The sequence below is a fragment of the Taudactylus pleione genome, unplaced genomic scaffold, assembly GCF_031769625.1.
Source record: "Taudactylus pleione unplaced genomic scaffold, aTauple2 ptg001421l, whole genome shotgun sequence".
In the NCBI taxonomy this organism is placed as follows: domain Eukaryota; kingdom Metazoa; phylum Chordata; class Amphibia; order Anura; family Myobatrachidae; genus Taudactylus; species Taudactylus pleione.
Genome location: NW_028285820.1, coordinates 13,340 through 29,393, shown reverse-complemented (window position 1 = coordinate 29,393; position 16,054 = coordinate 13,340). Strand labels below are relative to the sequence as shown.

The following is a 16,054-nucleotide window of genomic DNA, read 5'->3' as shown; positions in this document are numbered from 1 at the left end:
GACTGCACCACCTGTATTATAGTAACAATGGAGACTGCACCACCTGTATTATAGTAATAATGGAGACTGCGCCACCTGTATTATAGTAACAACGGAGACTGCACCACCTGTATTATAGTAATAACAGGGTCTGCGCCACCTGTATTATAGTAACAATGGAGACTGCACCACCTGTATTATAGTAACAATGGAGACTGCACCACCTGTATTATAGTAACAATGGAGACTGCACCACCTGTATTATAGTAATAATGGAGACTGCGCCACCTGTATTATAGTAACAACTGAGTCTGCACCACCTGTATTATAGTAATAACAGGGTCTGCGCCACCTGTATTATAGTAACAACTGAGTCTGCGCCACCTGTATTATACTGCACCACCTGTATTATAGTAACAACTGAGTCTGCATCACCTGTATTATAGTAACAACGGGGTCTGCGCCACCTGTATTATAGTAACAACTGAGTCTGCGCCACCTGTATTATAGTAACAACTGAGTCTGCACCACCTGTATTATAGTAACAACTGAGTCTGCATCACCTGTATTATAGTAACAACGGGGTCTGCGCCACCTGTATTATAGTAACAACTGAGTCTGCGCCACCTGTATTATAGTAACAACTGAGTCTGCGCCATCTGTATTATAGTAACAACTGGGTCTGCGCCATCTGTATTATAGTAACAACTGAGTCTGCATCACCTGTATTATAGTAACAACGGGGTCTGCGCCACCTGTATTATAGTAACAACTGAGTCTGCGCCACCTGTATTATAGTAACAACTGGGTCTGCGCCACCTGTATTATAGTAACAACTGAGTCTGCGCCACCTGTATTATAGTAACAACTGAGTCTGCGCCACCTGTATTTTAGTAACAATGGGGTCTGCGCCACCTGTATTATAGTAATAACAGAGTCTGCACCACCTGTATTATAGTAACAACTGGGTCTGCGCCACCTGTATTATAGTAATAACAGAGTCTGCGCCACCTGTATTATAGTAACAACTGGGTCTGCGCCACCTGTATTATAGTAACAACTGAGTCTGCGCCACCTGTATTATAGTAACAACTGAGTCTGCGCCACCTGTATTATTGTAACAACTGAGTCTGCGCCACCTGTATTATAGTAACAACTGAGTCTGCACCACCTGTATTATAGTAACAACGGAGTCTGCACCACCTGTATTATAGTAACAACGGAGACTGCACCACCTGTATTATAGTAACAATGGAGACTGCACCACCTGTATTATAGTAATAATGGAGACTGCGCCACCTGTATTATAGTAACAACGGAGACTGCACCACCTGTATTATAGTAATAACAGGGTCTGCGCCACCTGTATTATAGTAACAATGGAGACTGCACCACCTGTATTATAGTAACAATGGAGACTGCACCACCTGTATTATAGTAACAATGGAGACTGCACCACCTGTATTATAGTAATAATGGAGACTGCGCCACCTGTATTATAGTAACAACTGAGTCTGCGCCACCTGTATTATACTGCACCACCTGTATTATTGTAACAACTGAGTCTGCATCACCTGTATTATAGTAACAACGGGGTCTGCGCCACCTGTATTATAGTAACAACTGAGTCTGCGCCACCTGTATTATAGTAACAACTGAGTCTGCACCACCTGTATTATAGTAACAACTGAGTCTGCATCACCTGTATTATAGTAACAACGGGGTCTGCGCCACCTGTATTATAGTAACAACGGGGTCTGCGCCACCTGTATTATAGTAACAACTGAGTCTGCGCCACCTGTATTATAGTAACAACTGAGTCTGCGCCATCTGTATTATAGTAACAACTGGGTCTGCATCACCTGTATTATAGTAACAACGGGGTCTGCGCCACCTGTATTATAGTAACAACTGAGTCTGCGCCACCTGTATTATAGTAACAACTGAGTCTGCGCCACCTGTATTATAGTAACAACTGGGTCTGCACCACCTGTATTATAGTAACAACTGAGTCTGCGCCACCTGTATTATAGTAACAACTGAGTCTGCGCCACCTGTATTTTAGTAACAATGGGGTCTGCACCACCTGTATTATAGTAATAACAGAGTCTGCACCACCTGTATTATAGTAACAACTGGGTCTGCGCCACCTGTATTATAGTAATAACAGAGTCTGCGCCACCTGTATTATAGTAACAACTGGGTCTGCGCCACCTGTATTATAGTAACAACTGAGTCTGCATCACCTGTATTATAGTAACAACTGAGTCTGCGCCACCTGTATTATTGTAACAACTGAGTCTGCGCCACCTGTATTATAGTAACAACTGGGTCTACACCACCTGTATTATAGTAACAACTGAGTCTGCGCCACCTGTATTATAGTAACAACTGGGTCTACGCCACCTGTATTATAGTAACAACTGAGTCTGCACCACCTGTATTATAGTAACAACTGAGTCTGCACCACCTGTATTATAGTAACAACGGAGTCTGCGCCACCTGTATTATAGTAACAACTGGGTCTGCGCCACCTGTATTATAGTAACAACTGGGTCTGCGCCACCTGTATTATAGTAATAACAGAGTCTGCGCCACCTGTATTATAGTAACAACTGGGTCTGCGCCACCTGTATTATAGTAACAACTGAGTCTGCACCACCTGTATTATAGTAACAACTGAGTCTGCACCACCTGTATTATAGTAACAACTGAGTCTGCGCCACCTGTATTATTGTAACAACTGAGTCTGCACCACCTGTATTATAGTAACAACGGGATCTGCACCACCTGTATTATAGTAACAACGGAGTCTGCACCACCTGTATTATAGTAACAACGGGGTCTGCACCACCTGTATTATAGTAACAACTGAGTCTGCACCACCTGTATTATAGTAACAACTGAGTCTGCATCACCTGTATTATAGTAACAACGGGGTCTGCGCCACCTGTATTATAGTAATAACAGAGTCTGCGCCACCTGTATTATAGTAACAACGGGGTCTGCGCCACCTGTATTATAGTAACAACGGGGTCTGCGCCACCTGTATTATAGTAACAACTGAGTCTGCGCCACCTGTATTATAGTAACAACAGGGTCTGCGCCACCTGTATTATAGTAACAACGGGGTCTGCGCCACCTGTATTATAGTAACAACGGGGTCTGCGCCACCTGTATTATAGTAACAACTGAGTCTGCGCAACCTGTATTATAGTAACAACAGGGTCTGCGCCACCTGTATTATAGTAACAACTGAGTCTGCGCCACCTGTATTATAGTAACAACAGGGTCTGCGCCACCTGTATTATAGTAACAACTGGGTCTGCACCATCTGTATTATAGTAACAACTGAGTCTGCATCACCTGTATTATAGTAACAACGGGGTCTGCGCCACCTGTATTATAGTAATAACAGAGTCTGCGCCACCTGTATTATAGTAACAACGGGGTCTGCGCCACCTGTATTATAGTAACAACGGGGTCTGCGCCACCTGTATTATAGTAACAACTGAGTCTGCGCCACCTGTATTATAGTAACAACAGGGTCTGCGCCACCTGTATTATAGTAACAACGGGGTCTGCGCCACCTGTATTATAGTAACAACGGGGTCTGCGCCACCTGTATTATAGTAACAACTGAGTCTGCGCCACCTGTATTATAGTAACAACAGGGTCTGCGCCACCTGTATTATAGTAACAACTGAGTCTGCGCCACCTGTATTATAGTAACAACAGGGTCTGCGCCACCTGTATTATAGTAACAACTGGGTCTGCACCATCTGTATTATAGTAACAACAGGGTCTGCGCCACCTGTATTATTGTAACAACGGGGTCTGCGCCACCTGTATTATAGTAACAACAATGTCTGAATCACCTGTATTATAAAAATAGCACACTATATGCACTAAAGTGTAACCTACCGGCACAATAACAATGCAGCACAAGAGTCTGCACCACCTGTATTATAGTAACAACGGGGTCTGCACCACCTGTATTATAGTAACAACTGAGTCTGCACCACCTGTATTATAGTAACAACTGAGTCTGCATCACCTGTATTATAGTAACAACGGGGTCTGCGCCACCTGTATTATAGTAATAACAGAGTCTGCGCCACCTGTATTATAGTAACAACGGGGTCTGCGCCACCTGTATTATAGTAACAACGGGGTCTGCGCCACCTGTATTATAGTAACAACTGAGTCTGCGCCACCTGTATTATAGTAACAACAGGGTCTGCGCCACCTGTATTATAGTAACAACGGGGTCTGCGCCACCTGTATTATAGTAACAACGGGGTCTGCGCCACCTGTATTATAGTAACAACTGAGTCTGCGCCACCTGTATTATAGTAACAACAGGGTCTGCGCCACCTGTGTTATAGTAACAACTGAGTCTGCGCCACCTGTATTATAGTAACAACAGGGTCTGCGCCACCTGTATTATAGTAACAACTGGGTCTGCACCATCTGTATTATAGTAACAACTGAGTCTGCATCACCTGTATTATAGTAACAACGGGGTCTGCGCCACCTGTATTATAGTAATAACAGAGTCTGCGCCACCTGTATTATAGTAACAACGGGGTCTGCGCCACCTGTATTATAGTAACAACGGGGTCTGCGCCACCTGTATTATAGTAACAACTGAGTCTGCGCCACCTGTATTATAGTAACAACAGGGTCTGCGCCACCTGTATTATAGTAACAACTGAGTCTGCGCCACCTGTATTATAGTAACAACAGGGTCTGCGCCACCTGTATTATAGTAACAACTGGGTCTGCACCATCTGTATTATAGTAACAACAGGGTCTGCGCCATCTGTATTATTGTAACAACGGGGTCTGCGCCACCTGTATTATAGTAACAACAATGTCTGAATCACCTGTATTATAAAAATAGCACACTATATGCACTAAAGTGTAACCTACCGGCACAATAACAATGCAGCACAAGAGTCTGCTCCAGCTGTACTCCGAATGTAGACAAGCAAGGTGACACTAGAGTCTGCTCTGCCTACATACTAATAATAATAATAATAATAATAGTAATGATATTACCTGGCTGCTGTCAGAGTCAGACAGAACAATACAATGGCTGCTCTCTCCGTCTCTCCTGTTCCTGTGCTGGGAATAGATCAGAGGAGACAGAGCTCAGACCAGGGGAAAATGGCCGCCGCTCCCATAATAACTGTTATTACTGTATGCTGCCTGACTGGTATACAAGAAAATGGCCGCCGACTCCCAACACTGAGGACATGTATGGTCACCATTATTGGAGGAGAGATTACCAGGAGGCAGGGCTGAATAAAGCGGCTCCGCCCACCCGCCGTCTCTATGGCTGCAGCCATCGCCTCCTCCCTGATGATGAGGTGAGTGACGTTTCGAGGAGCCAATCAGATTGTTAAAAAAAATTAAAGCCGAGCGTAGACCTCCTAAAGGTAAACACGTGACGCTGGCTGGGGAGCTGAGGCCTGGCAGTGACAGGGTTACATAGAGCGCACAGAAGGCGCCGTCTCCGTGTCCGGCATCAGCAGGTAATGGTGTCCTACTATACAGGTGGAGCAGCCTGTGCTGTCCTACTATACCGGGGGAGCGGCCTGTGGTGTCCTCCTATACAGCAGGAGCAGCCTGTGGTGTCCTCCTATACAGGGGGAGCAGCCTGTGGTGTCCTACTATACAGGGGGAGCAGCCTGTGGTGTCCTACTATACAGGGGGAGCTGCCTGTGGTGTCCTACTATACAGGAGGAGAGGCCTGCGGTGTTCTACCATACAGAGTGAGCGGCCTGTGGTGTCCTACTATACAGGGTGAGCTGCCTGTGGTGTCCTACTATACAGGAGGAGAGGCCTGCGGTGTTCTACCATACAGAGTGAGCAGCCTGTGGGGAGCTGCCAGCGGTGTCCATACTATACAGGGGGAGCGGCCTGCGGTGTCCATACTATACAAGGGAGCAGACTGTTGTGCCCTATTATACAGGAGGAGCAGCCTGCTGTGTCCTACTATACGGGGGGAAAAGCCTGTAGTCTCTGTCCCTATAGTATATACCAGTGAGGGGAGGCCTGGGCTATATACCCTGTACTGTCACACAGTCTCCTCATACAGCAGCACTGGGGGTCTGTGTAACCTATAGTATATACTAGTGAGGGGAGGCCTGGGCTATAAACTCTGTACTGTCACACAGTCTCCTCATACAGCAGCACTGGGGGTCTCTGTACCTATAGTATATACCAGTGAGGGGAGGTCTGGGATATATACCCTGTACTGTCACACAGTCTCCTCATACAGCAGCACTGGGGGGTCTCTGTACCTATAGTATATACCAGTGAGGGGAGGCCTGGGCTATATACCCTGTACTGTCACAGTCTCCTCATACAGCAGCACTGGGGGGTCTCTGTACCTATAGTGTATACCAGCGAGGGGAGGCCTGGGATATATACCCTGTACTGTCACACAGTCTCCTCATACAGCAACACTGGGGGTCTCTGTACCTATAGTATATACCAGTGAGGAGAGGCCTGGGCTATATACCCTGTACTGTCACACAGTCTCCTCATACAGCAGCACTGGGGGTCTCTGTACCTATAGTATATACCAGTGAGGGGAGGCCTGGGCTATATACCCTGTACTGTCACACAGTCTCCTCATACAGCAGCACTGGGGGTCTCTGTACCTATAGTATATACCAGTGAGGGGAGGCCTGGGCTATATACCCTGTACTGTCACACAGTCTCCTCATACAGCAACACTGGGGGTCTCTGTACCTATAGTATATACCAGTGAGGAGAGGCCTGGGCTATATACCCTGTACTGTCACACAGTTTCCTCATACAGCAGCACTGGGGGTCTCTGTACCTATAGTATATACCAGTGAGGGGAGGCCTGGGCTATATACCCTGTACTGTCACACGGTCTCCTCATACAGCAGCACTGGGGGTCTCTGTACCTATAGTATATACCAGTGAGGGGAGGCCTGGGCTATATATACCCTGTACTGTCACACGGTCTCCTCATACAGCAGCACTGGGGGTCTCTGTAGCTATAGTATATACCAGTGAGGGGAGGCCTGGGCTATATACCCTGTACTGTCACACGGTCTCATACAGCAACACTGTGGTCTCTGTACCTATAGTATATACCAGTGAGGGGAGGCCTGGGCTATATACCCTGTACTGTCACACAGTCTCCTCATACAGCAGTACTGGGGGTCTCTGTACCTATAGTATATACCAGTGAGGGGAGGCCTGGGCTATATACCCTGTACTGTCACACAGTCTCCTCATACAGCAGCACTGGGGGTCTCTGTACCTATAGTATATACCAGTGAGGGGAGGCCTGGGCTATATACCCTGTACTGTCACACAGTCTCCTCATACAGCAGCACTGGGGGTCTCTGTACCTATAGTATATACCAGTGAGGGGAGGCCTGGGCTATAAACTCTGTCCTGTCTTATGGTCTCATACAGCAGCACTGGGGGGTCTCTGTACCTATAGTATATACAAGTGAGGGATATATTACCTGAATGGGACATTATACAGTAACACCAGTGGATGTGTCTAGGTGATGACTGGAGAGGTGACTGCTGGGAATGGGACATTATACAGTAACACCAGGGATGTGCCTGGGTGATGACTGGAGAGGTGACTGCTGGGAATGGGACATTATACAGTAACACCAGGGGATGTGTCTGGGTGATGACTGGAGAGGTGACTGCTGGGAATGGGACATTATACAGTAACACCAGTGGATGTGTCTGTGTGATGACGGGAGAGGTGACTGCTGGGAATGGGACGTTATACAGTAACACCAGGGGATGTGTCTGGGTGATGACTGGAGAGGTGACTGCCGGAATATGGGACATTATACAGTAACACCAGGGGATGTGTCTGGGTGATGACTGGAGAGGTGACTGCTGGGAATGGGACATTATACAGTAACACCAGGGGATGTGTCTGGGTGATGACTGGAGAGGTGACTGCTGGGAATGGGACATTATACAGTAACACCAGGGGATGTGTCTGGGTGGTGACTGGAGAGGTGACTGCTGGGAATGGGACATTATACAGTAACACCAGGGGATATGTCTGGGCGGTGACTGGAGAGGTGACTGCCGGGAAAGAGACATTATACAGTAACATCGGGAGATGTGTCTGGGTGATGACTGGAGAGGTGACTGCTGGGAATGGGACATTATACAGTAACACCAGGGGATGTGTCTGGGTGATGACTGTATCATTGTGTGTGTCAGGTTCCTATAAGGTGCCAGGATGTCACTGTCTATGTCTCCATGCAGGAGGGGGAGTATACAGATAAGAAGACGATCCGTGGCCCTACCACTTTGTCCCAACCTATCACAGCTGCATAGAACGGGGTGGCTGTTGAGGGCGCTATCTTGAGACTCAAAGGCATCCCCGAATCTGTTATCCCCACTGTGCTTCGTGCCAGAAAACCAGTTACGGTTGCGCATTACCACCGCATTTGGCGGTTTTATGTGGCATGGTGTGGCAGTCGGGGCCATCCGTCTAGGACTTTTCATTTATCCTGGTTATTGCTTTTTCTTCAGATGGGGCTAGATGTTGGTCTACGTTTTTCATGATGATAGGGCAGAGCTCTGGACACAAGCCACTTTCTTCCTTAGGTTGTGTTGGCTTTTCACATAAATCAACCTATCATGGTGCCTTCTTTAGTTGAGGACTCCGGAGTATCCTCGACTCTGGATGTGGTTCGAGCACCTCGTGTCTATGTGGCTCGAGCGGCGTCTTTCCGTAAGACTGATTCGCTCTTTGTCCTGTATGATGCTGTTGGGAAGGGTTGGACGGCATCTAAACAGATGCTGGCAAGATGGATTCAGCTGACTATACGACAGGCTTATATTCGCAGCAATAGGCTACCTCATCCGTCTATTTCAGCGCATTCCACGCGCTCTGTATGTACATCATGAGTGGCACGTCAGGGTGCCTCCACCATACAATTGTGCACGGTGGCTACTTGGTCCTCGGAACACACCTTTGTGGTTTTATCAGTTTGACACATTTGCTGCTTCAGGCTCCTCAGAGTGCTCTCGCCCGTGGGGAAACGTTTGGGACATCACCAGTGTAACCAAGTCTCCAGTGTCCCCTACCAGTAAATCCTTTTCTCTGATTCCACAGAGAACACTGGACGCCCATCTCAGCGCTTTTCGCCTGTCTGTTTGATTGGTACTGTGTGTTTGTTTGGTTTTGTTTGTTGTGTAATTTTCGCTTCTCTTTGCTTCTCTTGTTCTCCATCTCCTCTTGGCCTTTTTTCTAAACTAAGGGGCTGGTGGGGCATAGAGGGGGAGGAGCTGCACACTTCTGAATTATTTAAAGTGCCAGCTCAACTATCCACGCCTCTGTACACCAGTGTACTTAGTCTCCAGTATCCCCTGTGGTAAGTACCGAAATCCCATTATCTATAGTAATAATACACTGACATCACTTATATCTATAGTAATAATACAGGGACATGACTGGGGAGGTGAGAGGATCTGGGAGTGTCACAGTGACATCAAATATCTATAGTAGTAATACAGGGACATGACTGGGGAGGTGAGGGGATACGGGAGTGACACAGTGATATCAGTTATGCACAATTAACTCTTAAAAACTATTCCATATAGGTGAATTATAATTTCAACCTTTTATTGATGGCTTCTCCAATACACAGGGTTACACAGTAGTGAAGAAGACATCCAGTGAGTGTCAGACACCCAGCAGCCGTCCCTGTGTGCGCCTCCATCTCACTAACACATAAGAGAGAAAATAACCAGAAGATCCTGGAACTCGCCAACAAGATCATCCAGCTGCTGGCTGGAGAGGTGACTGCTGGGAATGGGACATTATACAGTAACACCAGGGGATGTTTCTGGATGATGACTGGAGAGGTGACTGCTGGGAATGGGACATTATACAGTAACACCAGGGGATGTGTCTGGGTGATAACTGGAGAGGAGACTGCTGGGAATGGGACATTATACAGTAACACCAGGGGATGTTTCTGGATGATGACTGGAGAGGTGACTGCTGGGAATGGGACATTATACAGTAACACCAGGGGATGTGTCTGGGTGATGGCTGTTCCATTGTATGTGTCAGGTTCTTATAAGGTGTTAGGATGTCACTATGTCTCCATGCAGGAGGGGGAATATATATAGAGGAATACAGGGATCTGTACAAGGACGTGATGATGGAGAATTATTGGCCCCTCACATCACTGGGTAAGATGAGACAATTTTTTTGTATTGGGGAGAGCAGGTATGGGGGCTCCCTATATACACACATCATCTATTAATCATATATATATATTTATATTATAGTACACAGTTACTGTGTGTCTCCTACAGATGGACCTGGTGGCAGAAATACCCCAGAGAGATGTCCCCATCCTCTGTATTCACAGGATTGTACAGAGGAGAATCGCAGGATCCCACAGGAGAATCAAGTAGGTGGGATTTAGGGTCTCACCAATATGCCACAGTCACTGTATGATCTGTAGAGAAGCTGTGTTTGTCTTATACTCTGATATTCTTTTGTTTTATTTCATCAGACTTTCTTAAATAATTTTTTGTTGTGGGTTATATAGGATGAAGGTCTGGCATTTATAAAGGTTGAACATATAGAAGAAGAAGATACGTATGTGAGTGATATAAAGGCAGAGGATATAGAGGGAGAAGAAGAGACGAATGTGACTGATATGAAGGCAGAAGATATAGAGGGAGAAGAAGAGACGTATGTGACTGATATGGAGGCAGAAGATACAGAGGGAGAAGAAGAGACGTATGTGACTGATATGAAGGGAGAAGAAGAGACGTATGTGACTGATATAAAGGCAGAAGATAAAGAGGGAGAAGAAGAGACGTATGTGACTGATATAAAGGCAGAAGATAAAGAGGGAGAAGAAGAGACGTATGTGACTGATATGAAGGCAGAAGATATAGAGGGAGAAGAAGAGACGTATATGACTGATATGAAGGCAGAAGATATAGAGCAAGAAGAAAAGACATATGTGACTGATATCAAAGCAGAAGATATAGAGGGAGAAGAAGAGACATATGTGACTGATAATAAGGCAGAAGTTACAGAGGGAAAAGTAAAGACGTATGTGACCTATATGAAGGCAGAAGATACTGGGGAAAAAGAAGAGACGTATATGACTTCTATGAAGGCAGAACATACAGAGGGAGAAGAAGAGACGTATGTGAGGGGTGATCAGCAGTGTAAGGAGGAGGAAATACCTACAGATATCGACGCAGGTGAGTAATAAACACTTATTACAGAAAAAAGTCACAAATTCTCCTCACTCGGTCACTACAACAATCTCTTATCCTACACCACCTTCTTTCAGTACAAAGTAAGGCATTGAATGTGTCTGCCAAGTGGGTAAGTCAGGACCCACCAGCCCCTATTATACTCCTGCCCTCCCCCTCACATCATGTCACTGTGTATTACCATCCCAGAGATCTGACCAGTTTCCTCCCCACACTCTCTGGTGTATCTCATACATCAGGAGCCATTAGCACCTATTATACTCCTGCTCTCCCCTCACATCATGTCACTGTGTGTTGCCAGCCCAGAGATCTGACCAGTCTCCTCCCCACACTCTCTGGTGTATCTTCTATATCAGTACAAGGGATGTAGCTATACTAAATAAATCACTGGTCAGTGTGATGAAACCCCATATAACAGCCATGATTCTGGCTTGTGCACTACCACATGTGACAATACCCACTATTTTTTAATATTATGTGATTGTCAATATACTGTGTACTACCCATCACACACAGACACACAACCACACACCCGTAATTGCACAATTGCATCTCCACTTTCTGTGCTTAGATGCTCTGTACTGTTACACTTTATCTGCTGACCTGTCTCTGTATCCTGCTCTGCCCTCCTGCTGTCTTCCTCTTTCTGCTGTTACTTATCTGTGTCCTGCACCATTCCCCTACCCTGTCCTGCTGCCTCCCCCACTCTGTGCCCTGCACCATTCCCCTAACCTGTACTGCTTCCTCCCCCGCTCTGTGCCCTGCTCCATTCCCCTACTGCCTCTATGCCATGCTGTATTCCCTTACCCTATTTTTCTGCCTCCCCTGCTCTGTGCCGTTTCCATACCCTGTACTGCTGCCTCCACCGCTTTGCGCCATTCCCCTGTCCTGCTGCCTCCCCCACACTGTGCCATTCCCTTCTCCTGCTGCCTCCTCTGCACCTTTCCCCAACTGTGTCCTGCTACCTCCCCCGCTCTGCGCCATTCCCCTACCCTGTACTGTTGCCTCCCACGCTCTGTGCCGTTCCCCTACCCTGTCCTGCTGCCTACCCTACTCTGTGCCCTGCACCATTCCCCTAGCCTGTCCTGCTGCCTCTGTGCCCTGCTCTATTCCCCTACTGTGTCTTGCTGCCTCCCCCGCTCTGCCCTTGGACATTGCCTACCCTGTCCTCTTGCCTCCACCGCTCTGCGCCATTCCCCTCCCCTGTCCTGCTGCCTTCCCCGCTTTACCCTTGGACATCCCCTCCCCTGTCCTGCTCCCCCCCCCGCTCTGTGCTATTCCCCTCTCCTGCCGCCTCCTGCTCTGTGCCTTTCCCCTACCCTGTCCTGCTCCCCCCCCCTGCTCTGTGCTATTGCCGCCTCCTGCTCTGTGCCTTTCCCCTACCCTGTCCTGCTCCCCCCCCCCCTGCTCAACCTTTGGACATTCCCCATCCAGTCTTGCTGCCTCCCCCGCTCTGTGTCCTGCACCATTCCCCTACTCTATCCAGCTGCCTCCCCCGCTCTGTGCCGCCATCATTCTGTGTTGCTCTGTCCTATCGCTCTCCTTCCCTCTCAGCGGTTATATACAGTGACTCATTACCCTAAGTTAGTAACATGACTCTGGTGGGACTACTCTCCCTGAGGATGACCAGAGGACCATATAGAGGCTGATTTTACTACATATATATCCACCTGGAGAACTTTGTGTAGTGTGGACGCAGTTGTTGCTAATTAGCTCACGAGTTTCCCGTGTTTATGTGTGAGGGAGGTCTAGATGGGTATTGTGGTTCACCAACATCACTGGTTGAGATTGTTCTTGTGGCTGGATCTATGACTTGTGCAGATAATGTGCTTGTGTCATTTTATCTGTTCAATGAGAGTCTTGTTTCTTGTTGGTTCATTTGTTAATGTAATAATGTGGTCATCGTTTGTACCTGCAAATTAAACAGCTAAACCTCTTCATTTATAAGAATATGGTGGTGTAGTGGGGTTAGGATTGCTGACTCACAGCACTAAGTTCATGAGTTTCATTTTCGACCAAAATGATGTGTGGAGTTTGTATGTGTTTCCTGCAAAAATCATACTGGCAGGTTAATTTGTTTCTGACCCAAATTAAGCATATTTTGTGTACTAGTAGATATGGTTATGAATATAGATTGTAAGCCAATTGGCCAAATATTCTCTGTAAAGTGCTATGAAATGTGTGAGCTTTATGAAGAACTCTGAATAATAATAATACAGTTATTGTATTTCCAGCAGATGGACGCACAAGCAGGAATGACTTGGAGGGAGATCTCATCTTGTCTACAGATATTCAAATAGAAGATAACATCACACAGGAATCTCAAGGAGATAATCCCGTTACTCTAAATATACATCCAGTACCTCACAGTGCAGCTATATCATCTGATCCCTCTAATTGTGACCAATGTTCTCCTGATACCTCAGTTTTTGTTACACATAGTGCAGCTCATACACCTGATAAACCATTTACATGTTCTGAGTGTGGGAAATGTTTTACGCTGAAATCAAATCTTGTAACACATCAGAGAAGTCACACAGAGGAGAGGCCATTTTCATGTTCTGAGTGTGGGAAATGGTTTCTTTATATATCAAAGCTGGTTACACATCAGAGCCGTCACACAGGTGAGAAGCCATTTTCATGTTCTGAGTGTGAGAAATGTTTTACACAGAAATCAGCTCTTGTAACACATCAGAGAAGTCACACAGGTGAGAGGCCATTTTCATGTTCTGAGTGTGAGAAATATTTTACACAGAAATCAGCTCTTGTTACACATCAGAGACGTCACACAGGTGAGAAACTATTTACATGCCCTGAGTGTGGGAAATGTTTTACACGTAAATCAGAGCTTGTTAAACATCAGAGAAGTCACACAGGTGAGCAACCATTTACATGCCCTGAGTGTGGGAAATGTTTTATACACAAATCATCTCTTGTTACACATCAGAGAAGTCACACAGGTGAGAAACCATTTCATCTACATGAGAGAAGTCACAGAGATGAGCGGCCATTTACATGCTCTGAGTGTGGGAAATGTTTTACATATAAATTGGCTTTAGATATACATCAGAGAAGCCATTTCCATGCTCAGAGTGTGGGAAAATGTTATCCACAGAAAGATCATCTTGTTACATATCAGAGATCACAAAGGTAAGAAACCATTTCCATGCTCAGAGTGTGGGAAAATGTTATCCACAGAAAGATCATCTTGTTACATAGCAGAGATCACAAAGGTAAGAAACCATTTCCATGCTCTGAGTGTGGGAAATGTTTTATACAGAAGTCACATCTTGGTAGATATCAGCTGTCACACAGGAGAAAATCATGTCTATGAGCTGATACAAAACAGGGCTGTAGCAACACTCCAGTCACACAGCATTTTAAAATTTGAAGTGATCTATCTGCATATAATTGGGATGTGTCATTACTATAAAAAGAGGAGGGATGTACAGCGCTAGGGAAATCTAAACAATAATAATTAATTAATATAGGGCTTGATATAGATGCAATTAATAATTTATACTATTTAATTTGAACTCTCCCAGGGGCACCATCTATGCTATCAGGGGGTTATCTGGATGTTCTAACTGAATTTGATCCACCCAGATGGTTTGAATGAATCAGTAGAAGTGACCACTATTTCCTGATATCTCATATATCGCTATCCAAACTATTTCAGTGGTGTAAACAGTTAAACCTTGTATCATGTAATTGTGATTCTGGAGGAAGGAATGCAATAAAAGAAGTTACTGCAGCCTGGCATCTATACAAAAGGTTTTTAATTTATTAGATAAAGTTGATCTCTAATAATTATAAGAATAGTTGATGTGCAAAAAGGGTCAAGTCAATCATATAAGCTGAATACAAATTGATTCAGTATCATGGAAAAACAGATGAAATATATATTAATATTATATAAGGCCGGTTGGAGGTGTAAAGGGGCATATCCACTAGGCAATATATGCAGGCGATTACACAATAACGATGTATTTATCATGCAATTGCTTGCAAATCGCACATGAATCAGGCAGGTTTAGGTCGGAAATAACCAGTGATGCACGTGCCCGCTGGTTGTTTCTGATATCGATCATCGCCCGTACATGCTGGTCAACCTGATGATCGCGTCAGGTTCAGCATGTACGGGGATGATGGATGTGCCTGGACTGAACGAGTGAATGTTCAGTCTAGGTACATCACTAGACATACAAACGAGAGCACGATTGCAGTGTCGTAATTGTGCTCTCATTTGTATAGCTATAAGTGGATACGCACCTTAAGCCTATAACACCCCAAAGAGCAAAAACAAACAACCAGAAAACAAACAGTAGAGATTACCGTACATAGTTGTGCACTGTAGGAGAGCAGGCTGGGGTAGGAAGGGAAATTATGGCCAAAATAAGGTGCTAGCATAGAGACCTTGTGGGTTAAGTCAATGGCTGATGCTGCAGGGTATCAATGGTGAACTCCTGAGTATCCTTGGTGATTATAGGTGGTATGTAGCTGCCGGCGGAATCTGTATGACATACTGCCAGACCTAAGCTCGGCGGATGAAATACCAATACCGGAAATCCAGCAGATGAAGATTTCGACTGTGCCTGGTAAGTATCCTAACCCTCTCCCCTCCTAACCCTCCCTTAGGGGTGCCTAACCCTAACTCCTGGGAGGGTGCCTAACCTCCCCTGGGTGTGCCTGACCCTAACCCACCCTTCCCCTAGCCTAATCCTATCCCTCCCAGGAGGTGCCTAACCCTAAGTCCCCCCGGGAGTCCCTAACCCTCCCGTGTGGTTCC

The 16,054-nt window shown here is 46.0% G+C and overlaps 2 protein-coding genes across 4 annotated transcripts in view; one reads left to right on the top strand and one right to left on the bottom strand.

Moving 5' to 3' along the window:
* Positions 1-5,175, bottom strand: part of LOC148442664 (uncharacterized) — a 76,974-nt gene extending 71,799 nt beyond the window's left edge. The window contains exon 1 of the mRNA XM_088463622.1: positions 5,044-5,175. The gene's annotated coding sequence lies outside the window, so the exon portion shown is untranslated. The remainder of the gene's footprint in view (positions 1-5,043) is intronic.
* A 215-nt stretch (positions 5,176-5,390) lies between these two features.
* On the top strand, positions 5,391-15,019 carry LOC148442663 (uncharacterized). Of its 3 annotated transcripts, none has more exons than XM_088463649.1 (6): positions 5,391-5,519; positions 9,666-9,816; positions 10,135-10,215; positions 10,342-10,439; positions 10,581-11,250; positions 13,503-15,019. In XM_088463649.1, exons 3-6 carry the CDS (start codon positions 10,182-10,184, stop codon positions 14,417-14,419), a joined length of 1,719 nt encoding a protein of 572 aa, XP_088319775.1. In that variant the 5' UTR covers positions 5,391-5,519; positions 9,666-9,816; positions 10,135-10,181; the 3' UTR covers positions 14,420-15,019. The 3 variants fall into 3 exon arrangements, with proteins under 3 accessions (XP_088319775.1, XP_088319773.1, XP_088319774.1); XM_088463647.1 differs by having other exon boundaries at positions 13,500-15,019; XM_088463648.1 differs by lacking the exon at positions 5,391-5,519 and adding an exon at positions 5,532-5,790 and having other exon boundaries at positions 13,500-15,019.
* The last annotated feature ends 1,035 nt before the right edge of the window (positions 15,020-16,054 follow it).

Bases quoted from the DNA above. Each gene is read 5' to 3' on its own strand.
- LOC148442663 (XM_088463647.1), top strand. From the start codon at position 10,182: ATGATGGAGAATTATTGGCCCCTCACATCACTGG. The intron at 10,216-10,341 runs GTAAGATGAGAC...TGTCTCCTACAG, and splicing joins TTGGCCCCTCACATCACTGG to ATGGACCTGGTGGCAGAAAT. The intron at 11,251-13,499 runs GTGAGTAATAAA...TTGTATTTCCAG, and splicing joins ACCTACAGATATCGACGCAG to CAGATGGACGCACAAGCAGG.